The sequence below is a fragment of the Varanus komodoensis genome, unplaced genomic scaffold (genome assembly GCF_004798865.1).
Source record: "Varanus komodoensis strain SLA01 unplaced genomic scaffold, ASM479886v1 scaffold29_1, whole genome shotgun sequence".
NCBI classification, from domain to species: Eukaryota; Metazoa; Chordata; class Lepidosauria; order Squamata; family Varanidae; genus Varanus; species Varanus komodoensis.
In genome coordinates this window covers 7,891,456-7,911,170 of record NW_025335759.1, presented here as the reverse complement: position 1 = coordinate 7,911,170, position 19,715 = coordinate 7,891,456, and the positions used below count along the sequence as shown (strand labels likewise).

Sequence of the window (19,715 nt, the reverse complement as noted above, 5' to 3'; positions counted from 1 at the left end):
ACATTTTTAGTTCTTTTAAGAACAGGCAGAGAACTAGAAAGAAACTTAAACATGACAGAGCAGTTTTAAGAGGGAACACGGGTGAGGTACATTATTCAAAAAAACAGAAGAAAGATTGAGTTGCAGTCAGACAGTTCTCTGGAAGAAGGGCAGAAACAACCTTTTGCAAACCCTGCAAGATTCTGTACCCAAAGCCCAGGATTGTGCAGCAGGTGTGTGTGTGTTGTGTGTGTGCGTGCGTGCGTGTGAAAGAGAGAGTGAAAGACTAAAAGAAGGTTCCTTTCCATAGCCAGGGTGAGGAAAGGACCCTTCCTTCAGGTCAGTGTATGGTACCTGCTTGCACTGCTGTTCCTTTCCCCTTTTATAATGGTACTTCCTCTCATCTCTGAAATAGCTGTTCTACCTACAGGGTTTGTGTGTTTATAAGCAGCTGATATTTGTTCAGAAAGCCAGATTGAATTGGCATGCAGGATAAGACTTCAGAAGTGAATTTTTTGAAAGGGACAATTTGACTGCAATTGCTTTGACATTTCACTGATCCAAAGTTGAATTATTATAGATCATAACTAGCTCCAGGTAAAGGCCTATCTCAAAAATTCGAACTACCACATCAGTGTATGCCCACAAAAGTAAAGGGTTGGGGGTGAATGTGGCACAAGCCCTCCTCCTGCCTCTTGCTGGCTTAAGCACATTTACTGAGAAACATCCTGTTGATTTCGGTGGAATTGTCTCTGGAGTAAGCATGGTTAGGATGAATGGTGTTATGGCCACCCATAAAGTACCTCACCATGCTTTGAATGGATTGGATATGTGGGCTCTTCAAGCGATGATAAAGGCATGGAGCACAGAGAGAGCATTTCATCATGCTCGCTATTTTTCTTCCACCACTGATTCTGTATCCCATTGATATTATAACATGAAATTCTCAGTTGGTGGCTTTTGGCAAGTGTCTGCTGGCCATGATCTGTGACTTTTACAGAAATCAAGAAAGACTTGTAAGGCCTTTTCTTTCTTTAAAGCGCTAAACAGTAATTCCTTGAGTGAAGCACAGTCCACACGTGGCTCTAGCAAGTCAGTTATGCATACCATTGACACGGAAGCAAATTGTGGATATCTGTGTTCTCCCCCAGTGCGTGTGGCATCTTGAAAATTGAACAAACCTGTGTGTAAAAGCACCCAGCTGTCCACTCTACCTGAAAAGCACCCAGTAGTCAACTGTCACCCACTTTAGGGTGAGCAATGGCTTATGTAAGGGAGAATATCTCCAAAATTTACACATGTGGCCTCCAACTTACATCCAAAGCATGATGGAGGAGGATGAAAGGCCATGGCCCACTCGGGCATCCTGTCACCTACATGCTGGTGCATACGCAAGCCAAAACTGGGTGATGCAGAGGACAGATGATAGCCTTGTCCCATCTCCCCCTGTCAACCATGGAAGACACAGTGCTGTGTTATTGTGTGAAGGGTATAAGCATCAGCCAATGGAAGGCTATAAGGGGAACCTGAAATTTTCTACATGATCCTGCAGGAGTGGGAGGCAGGGAGGAAATGCAGGGTTTTTGCTTTTGGTGGCAGCTTGCGTTCTTTGTATCCCCCAGAAGTTCCGTCATAGAGAAAATCATTTTAGGAACACTGAATGTGCCCTTTTGTGCCATTTTCAGTCGGAGACTATCTTGTCTTACTGTTTACATTTTGGCTAACATATGATCACAAACCATACTGCCTTGTTTTCCACAGAGTGGTGAAGCTTCCTTGTTCGAAGTGAACATCCGCTACGTTGGAGGGCTTTTGGCTGCATTTTACCTAACGGGCGAAGAGGTTTGTTCCAGCATGTTTGCACTTATTCACTTATGGAGTACTTTTCTGTATGAGAAAGCTACATGCGTGTGCATACCCCACCATGCAATCATACCACCAGCCCCTTCAAAATAATTCCCTTTGCCTCAACAAGCTAAAAGAATAACTTCTGTGTGAATATTTAAATACTGATGATGTCTGTTAATTAAATCTCACGTAATTACTTTGCCTGGCTCATCTGTGTAGGTATTTCCTCCTGTGGACCATTTCTCTTAGATAGCTCTTCAGTTTGGTACATTGGTCCCTGCTGAAAGGCCATTTGCTGCGATCTCAGCCTTGCACTGGGAACTTGTTAATTTCCTTGATGTTGGAGAAAGGAACTTTCATAGGCCCCACAAGGTCATATAAAACATTGCAGTGGGTGACTGTCGTTTTCAGTAGCAGCTGTTTCAGCTTTCCTGCCAAAAATCAGAGCATTCTGTCATGAGCATCCCAGGTCCAAAGGGCATGGGCCTCAGCCCCCCTTTTTGCCCTCCAAGGGTGTTCCTCCATTCCAGAGAACAGGGCACAGCACACACGCCTCGTGAAGCCCCTGGGGTTTTGCAGCCTCACCAAGGCTATCTCCAAAGATAAATCCTTAATCCCATTAGGATGAGGGTGGGGAACTTCATACCTGGGTACCAGAGTCAGGAATTCCAGCCCAGCCCTCAGGGGTTTCTGAGATGGCCACCCCCTTTCCCCAAACCGTCATTCTGAAAGCCTGAGATGCTCCTTATATGACTTCGTCGCTGACATTTAAGAGCTGTGAGATAAAATGAGCTAGCATTTTGGGTCTCCCTTGGGTCCGCCCCCTCCCACTCAGCTTCTCTGCAGTTGAACACAGCCCTCAGGCTGCAAGGGGCTCCCCACCCCTGCTGTAGGATTTGCATTTATTGGGAGGAAGTTTATTGATTTTAGCATTAAGCCCTTTTCTGAACAGCATGTAACCAAATTGTTTGGGCAGCCTCCTTCACGAAACACAGATGTTAGCAGATAACTGCTTAGGCATTACAGTGAGGGAAGCTATTGCTTGGACAACTTTAAAGGGGGATTAGACAAGTGACTATCAGGGGCGGCCAGTCACAGTGGCTGCATGGGACTGTGAGGCTGCAGAGGCAGTGCACATCTGAGGACCACTCGCTGAGGAGCCCTGTGTGAAGGCTGCTGCCGTCCTCCTCCGCATGCGGGAAGACAGCTGCAGACTTCGAATCCCTGGGAGAGTCGCTGGTAGAGTCATGTGTGCGGCCATGGCTGAATCTCTCTTCTTGCAGCAAGTGTTCTGATGGCCCAGACAGATGTCTTACTGTGCCGGGCAGAAAGGCCCAGTATTCAGGACTGGTCCCTGAACTGTTCTCATTCTGTGGAAGAGTTCATTGAAGAGGAATAAAACTCTCACAGTTGCAAAGTGAGCCTTCTAAGGCAACCTTTGGGGAGGTGTGAAAAGTCACTGAAGGGCTTCTCTCTATACAGTTGCCAAGACCTGGGAAACAGGGCCTTCGGTGCCCCTCCCCATGACGAACAGGGTGAGGGCAAGCTGTGCCCAGTGCCACCTTGCCCTGCCTTTCCTGATGGTTCCCTCCTCCTCCCCAAGACCTTGATGCACAGCTTAAAATAAATAGTCGACCCCAGAGGGGGAACTAGCTGCCTATCCAGGCCCTGAGGAACTGGGCTGCCTTTTGGCCCCAATCCTTGCTTTTAGTTGGCAGGCTTTGAATGGGGAGTTTGTTTTGCACATCTGTGCAGATGCTGATAAGCAGTCTGACTCTGGAGTGTGTGTGTGCGCGTGGGGAGGGGAGGGGGGGAAATAGAGGCTTCATTGACCTCCCTTCTCCCCTGGCCTGCCTCTGATGAAATGTCCCTCCAAGGATGTTTCTTTCCCAAGAGTAAATACCATCTGCTTTCCAAAGATGAGACTGCCTCCAGCCCAACAAAGATTAATCTCCCTTACCAAGATGAATTTTGCTGAGCAATAAAATGCCACCGCAATCTAATTCCTCCTTATTTCTGCACGGCTTCCTAGTATGGGCAGAGACTGTTCTTACCATGTATTTGTCAGGAAAGGCATCGAGTGATTGCAGAAAATATTCAGAGCAGAGATGAGTGAACAACAAGCTGCCATCCTTTTAATTCTGGTAGTGGTTTTGCATGTCACAATGAGAGAGCAGCACTGAGCCAGTTCTAAAGACCGAAGGAGCTTTTACACAAAGGTGTTACCAGGAAAGGCTTTGTTTTCTTAAGAAACTACTGTGGATTGTGAGCTGAGAAGTTCCTTCAGGACTATGGATTCATATAACAATGTGCTGATATAATACCCTTGTGGTCACAATTGTAAAACCATCAATAAACAATTGTCGTTGCACAGGCAGTCTCTGGTTACAAATGTACAATTTATGAATGACCCATACTTACAAACGAACTGCTAGAAAGCCTATTTTTTAAAATTACTGCAGGAAATCATTTTCATCATAGAGAGAGAGGAAGCAGAAGGGGAGAGAAGGAAGGCCTCCAAAGCATCACCATAGAGAGAGGAGGCAAAAGGGTTGAGAGGGAGGCCTCCAAAGCAGGTCTTCCTGCCCTGCCTATCTGGAGAAGGAAACCTCTCCCACATTTTCTTGGGGTGGTGGCGGGGGGGGTGCAGAAATATTTGCAGTTTTTTCACTTTCATGGGTCCTGTACCCCTAACTCCTGTTAATGTGGAAGGCCGACCATACGTGATCCAACGTATATACAGATTGAACTAAAAAATGAATTTCTGTTTTCTCAGGAGCAGAACTCATTTGTAACCTGGGGACTTCCTGTATCTGAATAGCAGACTTTCAAAACATGTAGAAATATTTAAAATATTGAAAAGCCAACAATATAATTAATACTCTTTTAAGTAAACTTGTTTATCAACTATTCTTTTCACAGACTTGCTTGCCAGTAGTTTTCTTATGGATCATTAGAATGCATCAGAAATTACTCCAGAAAGGATTTCTTAGGAAAAACAATTGATTTCTTAGGAAATGCCACTGCTTAAAATCTTAGATTTCTTAAAAAGAAAGATTTTCACTATAACACCTGCTGATCCAGCTGCTCTTGGATTTGGGTATCTGGGATTTTACATGTGTGAAAGGGCTGTGGATGTTGGGCAAGGTTTCCCTTTCAGACACTTTCTCCAATGTGGTGCAGCTCAGATGTGTTGGAGTATAAGTCCCAACATAACCCGTCTGGAAGGCATCAGGTTGGGGAGGGCTTCCCAGCAGCCTATCTGCCACCACCAGCAGCTTCACAGATGTGGTTGGGGTTCAGTACAGCTGAAGCTAACCCAGTGCGTCAGTCTGTCTGTCTCTTTTTCCTTTTTGAATAAAATCTCTGGTAGCCTGTAAAGGCCTGGAAGCACACGGGAAGCAGTCTGGGTGGACTTTTCCTGCAGTGGGATCTCCTGCCCTCTTGAAGTCATTGATGGCAGATTGGGCTGGTCTAGAGGGGCTAGAACTAAAAGGGTTGGGCTTGATCTCTTAAGTCACTTAAGAAGCTCCCTCTTTATCTTGAGTAATCTCTTGAGCACAGATTACCACTGCTAGTAGTTTGCTCTCAAACGAAGTGGGTGCAACTTGCCTCCATTTGAGCAGGTCCCCATTTGGAGGGTTCAGGCCAAGAAGCAACTTGCCACATTAAAAAAGTGGGGAGGAGAGGAATTTTAAATTTGCTGAGAAATGGAGCAGTGTACAAATAATGTAAACAGATAAATTGACTAGAACAGTAAACAGTTGACAGAGGGATTGGCAGGGGAGAGAAGATAACCATGGACATACAGGTCCAGATACTACTGTTTGTGTAGGAATAAGCTGTCAGCAGAAGGCTGTGCAGGGCTGGTTTACTGACCGCTATTGGGAACAGTTGTGGCTGGGTTCAGTGGTTTAAACCTCTCGTGGTTCCTGTTTGCTGAAACGTTATTTGTCCTTGGCATGGAAGTTTCTTCATGCAGCACCTCCTCACCCTCCTAAGAGCCACCGCAATCACATGAATGTTGCTCTCTGATCACACTTCCCTAAGCCGAGTTAAGGCAGGCCTGCCAAGGCATTAGCATAAGAATATGCGGAGAAAAGCCATAAGCCAGCCTCTCCCAGTTGGCAGACGTTCAGGTGCCAGGATTGGAAGCTGAAACCTTTGACTCGCCTGGTTAGTCTTTACTCAGTTGGTTTAAAGGAGCAGCTCCGGTGACTTAGGAGGCGCACGAGGAGATGCCACGTTTTTCCTGCCAGATGCAGACACACACTTTTGCATAATCCACTTCATCGTCCATTTCCCCTGATAATGCAAGGCCTGCTTGTAAAGAGAAATTATGCGTGGTGCAGTGGGAGCAGAGGGGGGAGAATGCCAAGAGGCAGGCCAACAGAAAGGAGGATGCTTTTGAGTTAACAGCACCAATGCACTGGAATCCTTTTAACATTCTCTATGCATCAGATACACTCCCCTCTCCTTTATTTATGTGGATGTAAAAGCCATGTTGCTCTACCCTTTTAAGGCAGGGGTGGGCAACCTGCAGCCTGCGGCCCATTTTCAAAAGCCTCTGCAACCGATCTCTCAGGATTGTGGCCATGGACTGGCAGCTGCTCTGCAGGGGTTCAGGCAGGCTTCTTTCCTAGTCCTTCCTGGAGGAGCTGGAGATGAACGTGGGGCCTTCTGCATGCAGAGCAGCGATGCGAATGCCAAAGAGATAATAGGAAAACAGAAACCGGGAAAGGGGTGGTCCTGCCTGGTCCTGATTCTGGCCCATCCACTCCCAGCATGCACCTTCGGATAGATTAGTCCCAGGGAATTCAGCCTTGGACACCCCCCCCCCCAAAAAAAAAGCATTCCTTATCCTTGGCCCAAGGTAAGGTTGCTTGACAGTGATCCGTGGTTGCATGGCTGGTTGGGGCAGGCTGGGTGCTGTAGTCCAGCACGTGTGGTGGGCACCAGATTGAAGCAGGCTGGATTAAGCTGTGACCCTCTGCACACCTTTCTAGAAATGGTTCCCTACTTTCAACCCAGTGAGGTTTATGTCTGAGGATACAGGTGCAGGATGGCAATATTTGTAGTACTTCTGTGTTGACGTCTCCTGGCCGCTTGCACTGGAGATGGAGATCAGTTTAATGGTTGAAAATGGTTTGGAAGAGACACCCTTGCCTGTGGCCTGGATGCTCATCTCTTCCCAGTCTCCCTATCATCTCTGGTCATAGGAGGTTTTGCAGTTTACCAGAGATGAGAGCAGGAAGAAATAGACATGCCACAGACAGCGGTGCCTCCTTCACACCGCCTTCAGCTTGCTGAAAAAAGCATTTGCTGGTCTCTGGCCGCTGTGTGAACAAAATGCTCGACTAGATGAACTTTGCCTGATCCAGCACAGCTCTTATGCTCTTACATTGGACTAATGCAAAAGGGGTGGGGAAGCAAGATGACTTTGCCACCATCACCACCACAAAGCAAGTCCTGTGAAGATTTCTCAGCTCGTTTTGATCATGAGCTTTTCGCTGCTGGCATGCTAGCGGTCAGCCCAGGCTCTCTGAAGTCACGCTGAGCAAAAGCACCAAGACGCACTGATGTGTCCGTGTGGAGTGAAAAGAAACCTAGATTCTCCCAGTGGTTGAAATTATGAAGGGGTATATTTAGAAATCCAGCACAATTTTGCAATCTCCAGACAGTCCTTTTTTCCTCCTTTTTAAATTTCAAATGACCTTCTCTATTTCTTTCAACAGATCTTCAGGAGCAAGGCTCTAGAACTTGGCGAGAAGCTTCTGCCAGCCTTCAACACACCAACGGGTATCCCACGGGGAGTCATAAACCTGGGCAGGCAAGGCATATATCATTATTCTCTTATCTCTAACAAGTTCTCTGTCTCTATTTCTATCTCTAACAAATTCTCTATTCTCTATCTCTAACAACCCTGTGAGATAGGTTGGGCTGAGAGCCAGTCTGGCGTAGTGGTTAAGAGTATGGGACTGGGACTCCGACAATCTGGGTTCTAGTCCCCGCTCGGCCATGGAGCCAACTGGGTGACTTTGGGCCAATTACAGACTCTCAGCCCAACCTACCTCACAGGGTTGTGGTTGTGGGGATGAGATAGAGGAGGAGATGTAGCTGCCTTGAGCCCTTTGTAGGAAAAAGGCAGGATATAAATCAATCAAACAAACAAATGTACCACCTACTAAAAATACAGGCGCATCTCATTTGGTCAGACTAAATGTCTACCTTGTCCAGCTTCCCTGTTTTCATCAGTGGCCAGCCAGATGCCTCCAAGGATCTCAGACGTGTCCGCCCTTTTTTCCTCTCATAAGGAACCCAAGGTGGCTTACATAGTTCTCTCACATCCTTTTTTTTCTTGCAACAACAGCCTTATGAGGTTGGCTAGGCTGCGTTGTGCGTGGCTGGTCCAAAGTCACCCAGAGAGCTTCATGGCCAAGTGGGGGCTGGAACTCGGATCTCTGAGGTCCCTGGTCCCTCACTCGAACCACCGCACCACACAGGCTTCCGGGCGCCTCTCTGTCTTGTCAGGCTCATAGTTTTCCCACTCCGTGGATGGGGTGCGGATGGACCGTCAGAGCCATGTAGCTTGCCCAGGGCTGGCACCAGTGGCAGGGTACTTAATAAAACCAGCTATGCATATTACTGAGTGATCTTCAGCAGGACTTTTCCCAGGAAGCACAAGTAGAGAATCATACGAGATCCTGACTCCGCAACCAGGCACCCTTCCCACTGTGCTGTACCAGCTGTTATGAAGGTGACAACCTTCTGCTATTATTTATTCCCAGCATTGAGAACAGTGTTTCAACTAAGTCAACAGTGACTTCAGTGCCACCTCCATAAGATTCTAGATGTGGGGCAGTTTTCACACCCAGAAATAAATCTGGGAATAATTTTGTAGAGGAGAAGAATACATCATGTTGATGCATGTCTTGCTTTTATTCCACTTGCGGGGAACCCAGTGTGGCTAAGTTGGCTTGCCTCTCCATTTTATCCTCACAACAGCCTGGGATACACCGTAGGCACAGCGACTGGCCCAAACGCGCACATAAAGTTTCGTGGCTGATTAGGGACTAGAACCCAGGTTTCCTGAGACCCAGCCTAATACACTTGAGAGGCAGTGTGGTGTAGTGGTTAATAGTGTGGGTGTGGGACTGAAGTGGCCTGGGTTCTAGCCCCCACCCAGCCATGGAGCCCACTGGGTAGCTTTGGGCCAACCTACTTCACAGGGTTGTTGTTGTTGTGGGGATAACATTGAGAGCAGATGGAGGAGAATGAAGTGAGTTGCTTTGACTTCTTAAAGAAAGGAAAAGGTGGTGTATAAATCTAATAGATAAATAACACTCCAGGCAGCTCACTGGCCCTCAAAGAAATAATAAGTGGGATTGTCCTCTAGGCTGGTCAGGAAGCTTCAGCTGGTGCAGAAAGTCCTCTTGTTACCCAGATGCTGCTCCTTCTTGGCCACAGAGGACTCTGCACTGACCACCTATTGCCCCTGGGCCTGTCCTGGACTCTCTTGGGACTGGGATCCTTAAGAAAATGCCACCACCCTTAATCATGTAAGCCTTCTGAGGAGCCACACCTGGTGGTGCCACATGGGTCAAAGATCCACTCCGAACCCACCAGGAGAAGGGCCTGTAGCCTGTTGGCTCCCATCCTGCAGAATGTCCTTTCTGCCTTTATTATTTTGCTTTGTATCTTATATTTTAGTTGTTATATGTGGTTCTGATTTCTTTTGATGTGGAGTGGTTTATACCTGAATTTTCCTAAACCACAATCTAATCCATTTGGATCAGTTTTGAGTGAGTTTTACTAGCTTCCGAAACCTGCCCTGAAGCATTTCTTTGTTCAAGCCCTTAGTTTGAGCCTTCTTAGCACCATCCACCTCCTGCTCTTAACGCCATTTTAATATAATCACAAGTCGCAGAGTTAAGGTGGGGGGGAGGCTCTCCATTTTCTCTGTATCATGCATAATTTATCATACTTTCCCTCCATCTCTGCAGTTCTCTTCCAAACAATATTCAGAAAGATCTCACTTCCCCTCTGTCAGCTTTCACTCATCCGCCCCCCCCCCCGGTCAATTTTTCCACCTCCAGATACAGGTTGGGGGTCATTTTAAAAGGGTTTCTTGTTCCCTCCCACCCACGCACAGCAGCTGAGACAAGGAGAGAAGCTATGGGTGTGGGAGATGGAATTCTCCCAAGTTTGCATCTTCCAAAGGAAGAGTTGGGAGCGTTCCACCCCTCTGGAGCCACTGGCTCGTGGAAGAATCCAGCCTCAGGCCCTTCAGTGAAGGGAAGAATGTGGGCACAGCCTCTGCACAGAAGGCCAGCAGCTGCTGGGAGTCTGTGCCTTCCCCTGCCTAACAGGAACTGAATTAATGGCCAGCTGGTCTGAGTGTGGCTGCCAAAGGGCTTTAGCTATTTTGGGTGTGCTGGAATAGTTCAAGGAAAGCTTGGTTTTCATTGTTCTTAATGGTGTGTTTTTCTTTAAAAAAATGCAAATAAGTAAATATATGTGAGGTGGCTTGAGGCCTTAAACAAGGAAAGGTCAAAGTCAACCAAACTGGGGTGGGGGGGGGTGGATTCTGGGCTAAAGTGGACCTATGGCCAGCCCTGTTACCTGGGAGGTCATACGCTCATGTTTTGGTCCTCTTTTCATCTCACTTCACTGAAAACACTTGTTCCCCTCCCCGCAATTCCATTCACTATCAAGGTTTGGGTCAGGATGCTGTTCTTTTGAAGATTCAGTTTCCGCATTTTTAGTCTGCCTGAATCCTTTATCAGGAAAGCTTTGGTCAGCCTGCCAGGTCCTTCATGAAGGCAGTTGAGAGGACAAGAATATCGCTGTAGACTAGGGTGGATAATATTTTTTTTTTCTTTTGAGGGCCACATTCGCTTAGGGAAACAATCCCTTCTCCTTCCCCCTCTCTCTCCATGCTATCCCCTTGTCTACCTTTTTCTGCCCCCTTTCTCTCTCCCTCTTCCTTAGTCACCTCTGTCTCTCTCTCTGCATGTGTCTCTCCCTCTCTCTGCTACACCTTTCCCCACTCTCTTTCTCTTTTTCATCCACTGTTTTCTCACTTTCTTCTTGCCAAACTCATCTCTTTTTATCACCCTTTTTCTCCCTCTCTTTTTCTCATTTTCTTCCAGCCCTTGTGCTCTCTCACTCTCTCTCTGTGCCAAACCCTTTGCTCTCTCTGTCTCTCTTTCCTGCACAGACAGCTGCTGGGGGAAGTTTAGGCTGCTCTCGCCAGAGGGCTTTTTAAATAAACTACCAACCCCAGTTGCTACATCCCCAAACGTCCCCTGGTGACCTTGGCTAATGCTGAAATGTTTGGAGGCTTTTTGACTCTTTACGTCTCCAAACAAACAACAAGCCTTTGATTGGAGGGTTTGGAGATTCTGCAAGTGCTGAATGAACATATCTGAGCACAAACCCAAAGGGGTGCAAGAAATCTTTCTGCAGCGCACGGTGGCGGTGAGCAGAGGAAAGCAGCCCAAGTGCTCCTGCTGCTAACTAAAGCCAGCCAGAATCTCTCCCCCCTCCCCCACACACATTACCTTTCAGTTTTCTGTTATTTAAAATCATAACTGGGACCCATTACTAGAGGGAAATCAAGCAGGATTTATGACCCAAGAAATTTCATACAACTTGACCCTATTAATCTTGCTTTAGCTGCAGTGGTACAGAGGATGGATTGCTAGGCAACCACCATCCTAAAAAATATTCTAAAAAGAAAGCCATAGCAAAATGTTGATCCCAACATTTCTGCATTTAATTTGATGTTTATTTCCAGAGTGTGCACACGAACTGGCCAGTGTGAAACAAAGCAAGAGGCACAGGGCTTGCCTTGGGCTTTAGTCTGAGTCTAGATCCACAAAGGACGGGGATTGGAGTGAATGGTAGAGGAAAGAGGAAGGTCAGCCTGAGAAGACCACTGAGGGGAAAAAATGTGCTTTAAAGTCAGAACTAAATCCACATTCAACTTGGCTGAATGGGTCATCCCCCTCCACCCAGTGAGAGAACAGAACTCAGCTGCCAGGAATAGCTGTGGAGCAGAGAGGGGTCTCCAGCATGGTGTGCCTGGGCATCAGTGCATGGATACCTCTCTCGGCTCATTCTGGGTTCCCTGGCCCTCTTGGTTTTGTGAGAGGGCTTTGTTTGTTTTTTAATAAAGTGGGAGGAAGCAAAGCAATGTTCTGCCCTCCAGCTCCATCATCATTTTAGTTCCAAAGAGTGGTTCTGTGTTTTGTAGCTCAGATCTCAGCTCTGTCATGTACTTCGGTTATTGGGCAAATTACTTCTCTTTTGGCCTCACTAGTCCTCCTCCTGGGAAAGGACTGCTTTGCGACTGTCTGTCCCCACCATGGTAGCCATTTTAGGAATGGGCAGCCTCCCCATGGCAGTCATTTTGTGGGAGCAGCCACACATTCTCCCGAAGTTCCAAATGTGCCCACTGACCCAAAGTTTCTGGGGCCCTGTTCTGAAAGAAATGCCCCAAGCGCCTGCCAGGGTGCTGCAGAGGTTCCGTGGAGGTGCCACAGGGTAGGCATTGCCCCAGAGAGCTAAGTCTCAGCAACCTTACAAGAGACTGTGGATTGGACAGTTGCGTCTTTCAGATTGTGTGATGCAAAATAGCTCAGACTGGCCCTGAAATCAGCTGTTGAAGGCTGCAAGGAGCAGAAGGTTCTGTCTTAGGTGCCCACATGTTTGCTTGTGAGTGTGAGAAGGCCCTGCCTTCATCCCAACCTTAGAGCTGCGGAGGTATGGCAGGCCAGGCCCAGCACCTGGACAGCCCTGCCTGCCCCCTTTCCAGCTTCAGGGTTGAGGGAAGGCTTGGTTGCTGTGCTGCACATTCTTTGCCTTGATCTCATACCGTCTGGCTCAGAGAAGGACTCCCAGGCTGGAAGAGCCATAATCCAGTGAGGCATTGATTGCTACCTATGGCCTTTCAGCCCAGAAGATTTGGCTTGATGAGACTGGAGTCAGGGGGCCCACCTTCCCACTGCCAAGAGGTCTTCCTGTCTCCATGCTGGAGAGCCCGCAATTGTAGAACCAGGCAAAATCCAAAAGGGCTAGGGTTAACAGCAAGCTCAGCCTGGCCAGTTTTCCTAAAGCTTCTGCCTGCTGCTGAGACAACAGCTGTCCCGGAGTGAGCTCCAGTTTGCATCAGTCTGCCCAGGGTCCCATTGGATTCTATCCCATCCTAGGAGCCTTGAGCGGAGTAAGACAGGTTCCTGAAGTCGCATTGCCAGAGTTGGTCAACATCCAGCTTCAGGTGCAGGGTGGGCAGTCAGGGACTGTGTGACCTTGCAGAGAAATACAGCCTGTGGTTAATGATATGGGGAGAGGCAGGTCCTGGTGGCAACAGGTTTTGACTTGGCTAATAACATCAGCCTAAAATTGTAGGCTCTGAGTCTTACTCCTTTCATGTCAGAAAATAAGAAACCTTCATGGAGAGCTTTTAAGGACCTCTTTTAAATATAGGCGCACCCTTCAAGTCCCAGCATCTTGTTTCCATGGGCTCAGAGCATGAACACGACAGTCTCCTCCTGTTGCTTCTCCCCCAACGTGTGGCGTGGATGTTCCATTGAGCCATCAGGGCTGCTGACAGACCTTTTCACGAATTTGGATCAAATTCTGCCCCTAAGAATGCCTCGTTTTCCCAAAGCCCATTCATCCACTCCCGCATCTCTCCAAAAAAGAGATGGTGTTTCAGCAAAGGAGCACATGTTTTTAAACCCTGAACTAGTGGCAGCACTTGGAACTGGTGCACAAGCCTTTTGGTGCCATCTGCTGCCTACCCCCAGTTGGAGCAACAGTAATTCCTGCTTTGAAATGGTGTGTGTGTGTGGGGGGGGGGGGATTAACAGCAATCTGCCACCCATAATCATGCTAATCAAGAAATCCCAGAACCAGGCCTGCATCTCTCCTGCAGTGAAAAGTGCTGAGTTTCTGCCAGGCCAGCAGCTGCAGAGGCTATTTTCAGATTGGACCCTGAAGACATAGGTTGCAGCACATAAGCTGAAGAGGCTAAGATGATTTTAAAAGGCTATAATCAAAGATGCTGTGTGGAGAGATTGAAACACCCAGGCAGGATGGCAAAACCACAGAAAGTCTCTTCTTCTGATGCCATAGTGCACCTTACAGCGCTCAGAAGATGCAGGACCAGACGAGCTGTTTTGGATAAGGGAAGAAGCAGGATCTGTTTGCTTACGGGCTTGGATCTGAGGCTGTGGATTTCTCTTTCAAGCCAGCTTTGGGAAGATCCTGTTGCTCTTGATGCCTGATGACTTGCCCATATGTACATTCCTTGTGAACACAGATACATACATGCAGAAGTGTATGCAATGCTCTCGTTGGCCATCCCTGTGTGGATCTGTGTTTGTCTGTGCTAGTTTTATGGATGCGCAGGCCCCTATCCAGGTAAAGCACTCCATGCATTCACAGTGCAAGAACTGGCTATTGCAAAGCAGCAGTCCCTGGAGCCTAGCATTAAAAAGTGTAGGATTCTTTTGGGCCTTCTAAATAAGCCAGGCCTTCAGTCTAACACTAACCTCTGCTGCATACTGGTTCCAGTCCAGTACAGTCTACTTGGAGAGGCAGTGGCTCCCCAGGCATTTAGGTGGAGGCTTTTGCCTGCTGTCCCTGTTCCTTTCCCTGGAAAGGAACTTGCGAACCTTCTGCATGCCGTGTTCCCTGCCCTGGAGATGTTTCCTGTGTAAAGTCATCCTGCCCCGGGAGTGCACTTGGCAGGCCCCTGGGACTCTGTAGTGGCCGGTGTGCAGAACAGCCAGGGGTCAGCAGTCTCTGGAGCGCTACTGGCCTTCTCTTCAAAGGACCCTGCCAGTGGAGCCCTGGTGCCATGCTAGGTTTGCAGAGGGCATCATCAAATTCTGCTTCATGTGCTTAAGGATTTTTTTGGGGTTCTTTTTCCTGTTCCTACAGCGGGATGAGCTGGAGCTGGGGATGGGCATCTGCTGGAAGCAGCATTTTAGCCGAATTTGGCAGCCTCCACCTAGAATTTCTGCACCTCTCAGAGCTGTCTGGGAATTCAATATATGCTGAAAAGGCAAGTATTTCCCTTGTTCTTTATGTGTTTGCTCGCTGCTGTACCCGTGGGACATCATGGAAGTTTGTGAGATGGTACTGGGCAGCACTGGTGCACCCCAATCCACCCATTGCCTCCTCATTGATTGAGAGCAAGTGCATGGTTGCCTGGCTGGGTGTGCTTAAGGCTGTGGCAGTGAGACTCTGGTGAGATGCCTCGAGTTGCTTGAGAACCTCTTCTGCCAGCAGTCTGTCCAGCACCAAGACCCAGGGATCTGTCAGAGTAAAGCCTGATGGGGGTGAAGCCCAGCTGCTGTATCTGGGCATCTTTTGGCCATCCTCAGCAAATCGAGGCACTGCCTGGCATGATGAAGATGCTGCAAATGATTTGGCTGTGAAACCCTCAGATGACCGAGCTCTGGCTGACAGAGAGGCTTTTCCCATGCACATTTATGGCCAAGCTCCAGTTCTTTCTGTGAGCACCTTTATGACAATTTTATGGGCCATTTCCAGGGAGGCTGGAGACTCACCTACTGCCCTCTCCAAATGTTTTAGGCATGCAGAAGTAGCTGTTAAGCAGCCTGATGGGTTGTAGCTGTGGGTGCACGCTGTATTTTGTGATTATGAAGCATCTTTTTTCCAGAGGATTATTGGAATTCTTTAGGAGTCACTTTCTGCTAACAATCTTACTAGATTTTACCTCAAGGTTTCATTCTGTGCTCTCGTAATAGTATATGTGAGTGCATGAAGAACTAGATTTGCTGCTGGAGAGCATCTCTCATTGGCTTTCCTCCACCTCAACAGTCCTGGAATAGCCTACTCTGAAGGAGACAAATTATTCCAATTAGTATCAGAACAAATACCTCAAGTCCAGCTGAACAGGTTGGCCACTCATGGCATAAAAAAGCATTGATAATTCTCCCTGTTATTTTGATGGAACAGCCCCAGAGCAGCCGGTTCCCAAGATCAATCCATTGCTGGTGGGCACTCCTCTGTCCACTTGGTGGCAGGAAATAGGGCCTGTAGGAGGACCAGATGCAAGCAGGGTGCAGGGAGAGCTTGGGAAGGAAGAGGGAATCAGCCAGGGCAGCAGGGCAGTGGGAAACCGGGGAATGGAGCAGAGAAGATACAGTATGGATGAAGTAGAGTAGTGGAAATACTGCTATATCAGGATGACGATGTGGACTGGAAAATAGAACATTTGAAGGAAAGGGCAGGCACAGAAGATAGGAGGAAGGAAACAAGGCACACAGACACGCCAGGGAGAAGGAATGAAACCCTACTGGAATTTAGGATTAACTCAGAAGTGTCTGGTTCCTGACATACCGGTCTGTGTATGGGGAGTCCACTGAATTTGTGCAGAGGGGACGAGGTTCTTTCCTTAACGCTTTTTCAAGAGACCAATTGCATCTCCATTCTGTTAATAAGTCCAGCCAATCAATAAGTGTGAGAACTGGCTTGTTAATGGATTCACCCACCCGGAACACGCTGTAGATTAAAGCTAAAGCCGTGTGAGAAAACAAAGCACGCAGGAGGAGCCAGTTTCAAACAGCCATCCGAAGGGAGATGGGCTTCCAAAAAGCAGAGCAGCTCATTAGCTCACAGCCAGCGACTTACGGGCCATTTTCACAGCGCGTTGCCAATCTGCATCTGGCCTCTGGCATGTTGTTACTATGCCACCTTCTTCCTTTGAGCCAGCGTCTCACGACTTTGTGTCTGAGACCAACCTTTCAGTTGATAATAGCCCAATGCAGCAATAACATTTAAGCCTGCTTTTTTTTCCTTTTGAAAACCTCCATCATAAATCTGTTTTGTTGCTTTCACCTGGCAATCCACCTCAGAGTTAAGCTTTTGTAACTGTGTTTGCTTAAGAGAGGCATAACAGAGTACAGTGCAAACTGTAGTTTGCAAACTCGATTTTAAAGCATAGTTTCACATCCTCACTTGTAGCAAATGGGGTGATACTACAGCTTAACCCAACTGTGCATTAAACCTTAAACCATGGTTAAGTATCCTGTCTGCAGACGGTCAGTTTAGCTTGTTTCCGTAAAAGATAAAAGGCATAATTTACCAAAAACACTTCCCATAAAAGCAAACCCTGTTGAGTTCAGTGGGAGTTGTGCAAGACCACCTGCCTGATTTCTTTCTGCTCTGGACCTATTTATCACCAAGGATCTTTGCTGTGGCCAGTTATGGCAGGAACGGGCAAATTGTGGCCTCCCACATTTTGGCTTATGACTCTCCCTATCCCTTACTAGTGCATATGCCAGCTAAGTTTGACTGGAGTTATAGGCCGAAACATATGGAAGGTCACAAGCTGCCCATTCCTATAATAGGACCATGCAGCAGCAGTTGGCAGTTGACAACTTTCAAGCCAGACCTTGCCCATTCATAGCTGCTCTTTAACTGTTGTTCTTCGCTCTTTGGTTGCCTAGGGCTACAAATCTCCAAACCTTCCAGAGCTTTGTGGCTAAAGGTATGTGTAGGAACTTGATAGACACAGACTGCAGTTGCTTACCCCCTTCTCATCCAATGGGCAGCCTTATAGGACACTTCCTGTTGTGTCTGCTTCTTTTCTGTCTACTTGCTGGGCTGGAAGGGGCTGACCAGAAAGGTCTTTATTTGTCAGCCCCATGCCTTTAGCCTTCATGGACCCTGAAGCAGATGTATAGGATTTGCTGGCAAGCAATAGCCACCGTAGGATAGGTCTGTCAGTGAATATTACCCTTCATAGCCATCTGAAACCTTCATGCTTTCAAGCAATATACTTTGGAGTACCAGAAGCTGGCGGCAACCAATGGAAAATGCTCATCATCATCCATTCCTGATTCTGAGCAGTTTATGAATCACTTAATTTAAAAGAAAGGTTGAGTGATGTTCAAACAATACAGAGTAACCCACACTCCAGACTGAGTGTAGACTGCCATCGAACTGTGGGTTATTGTTGAAACATGGGTAATAAGTTGTCTGAGCCACTAGCAAGCCATGATTTGTTAAGCACAAGCAACTCATTCTAAGAACCCATGGTTGGTGATTGAACTGTGAATTCTTGGTGGCTAATCTTGGTTTGTTTGTTTTTTTAGTGCAGCTGGTTTCAGACCATACAATAATCCATGTTTCAGTGGCCATCCAGTCTCAGCTCCTGAGTGTGGGTGATCATGTTGCCGGAACCCAGCCAGTAAATTATCTTCCTCAGAACACTTGTTGCGAAAACTATGTTTTCAGCAGGCACTGAAAACCCAGAAATGTGGATGTCCTTATAATTTGGACCCCTAGGGAGTTCTGGAGAGGTGAGCAGTGTGATGCCAGTGGTTCTGTTCTGACCCATCAGGGACCAAATACATGAATTTTGGGGCACCACCAGGGAAAGTATTAGCAGGTGAGTGCAGCAAGGGACAGGCAGCCAGGTGATCGGGCAGGTCAGGGCTTTGTAAACAAGTGCCAAAAACGTATACCTGCTCTGGCAGATAGAAGGCTTAAGATTCCTTTTACACAAGAGTAGCATGTTTTGTAATATGCCTTCTCCCTAAGATGAGAAATTCAAAAACAAAGGATACCATTGGCCTTTGCAGTGAAGGACAGTGAACCTGCAGAGCTGGCTGAAACTAAAGGTGCTTGGTAGGGGATGCTGCTTTAAGATCTGGTGGGTGGCTTGTTTGTCTTCTTCAAAATTGCATTTGTGGATGAGGAAAACAGAGGCTTATCTGGCTTCTCTTCACCCCCCTCCCCCTGCCATTGTAGGTGATGAACATCCGCAAAGTGCTGAACAGAATTGAGAAACCGCAGGGACTTTATCCTAACTTCCTCAGTCCAGTCACTGGGAACTGGGTGCAGCGTGAGTATTAAACATTCTTTGGCTAAGCTGAATGAAAGCTTATCGGTGCGTGTCAAACTTTCTAGCGCCTCTACAAGTGTGAGGGCCCTAAGCCAAGAAAGCGTTAGCTGCCAAATTAAAATCCTCGCTGATGCTGATCAAGGAGCTCATTATGCGCTTCAGAATGATTCTACTGAATCAGTGCAAAAGACTCGTCCCTCACCCTTGGAGCCCTTCTCTCCGCCAAGGACCTCTTGACACCCAAACCCAAGAAAGACCCCCAGCACCACGGACGAGCGGCCCCTGCAGGGACACCGGCTCATTCGAGCTGGAAAAGTCTCCTGCCCACTTCCCATTTAAAGGTCAAAAGCAACCCAAGAAGGTTTTCCCCCCACAGACTTCATTCTCTCAGATGGGCCATGGTTTGCTCATATTTTTAAACCAGTAAGGAAACGTGACCAAATGGTGTAGTTTGTGTGAGTTTACACAATTTGCACAAATAGCACAATTTGTGCAACACGTGATTCTTGCACATGTTCTTAGTGTTGACTTTTTTAAAAATGTGAAAACCACGGCTTGTCTTAGAGATGGAAATCCACAAGCTGGCTTGACTCACAGAACAGTGAGTCAGTGCCAGTGCAAGGCTAGTGAGACAGCATCTGGGGGTTCAAACTGTGAAAAACTTCCAGTTCTCTCACAAGTGCAAGAGGCCAGTTAGCTCCAGGGAGGCAGGGCCTTCCCATTCCTAGCTGGCCTCCATCACTTGTGCAGAGCAGGCATTCACTGGTAAGTAAAGAATGTTCATTTTTCATCCAGCTGTTGGGTCTTCACACATCCCTCCCCGCAGGATGAACACAACACCCCAGTTGCCAGCAGGAAGAATCCTATAAAACAGTGTTCCTCACTCAAGGCCAGTCATCTTCAGTCACCTCGACCACAGCTCCTCTCCCTCCCCTTCTCCCTCTCCCGTTCATACACATACTCTCTGTTTGCAGTAGCCACTCATTTGCAGCAGGAGCTG

General features: G+C 47.6%; 1 protein-coding gene across 1 annotated transcript in view; it reads left to right on the top strand.

Moving 5' to 3' along the window:
• The window catches only part of MAN1C1 (mannosidase alpha class 1C member 1), a 128,076-nt gene that overhangs the window by 92,404 nt on the left and 15,957 nt on the right, over window positions 1–19,715 (top strand). The window contains exons 5-8 of the mRNA XM_044434731.1: window positions 1,741–1,821; window positions 7,563–7,657; window positions 14,779–14,902; window positions 18,622–18,715. Coding sequence (XP_044290666.1) covers window positions 1,741–1,821; window positions 7,563–7,657; window positions 14,779–14,902; window positions 18,622–18,715 — 394 coding nt within the window. The remainder of the gene's footprint in view (window positions 1–1,740; window positions 1,822–7,562; window positions 7,658–14,778; window positions 14,903–18,621; window positions 18,716–19,715) is intronic.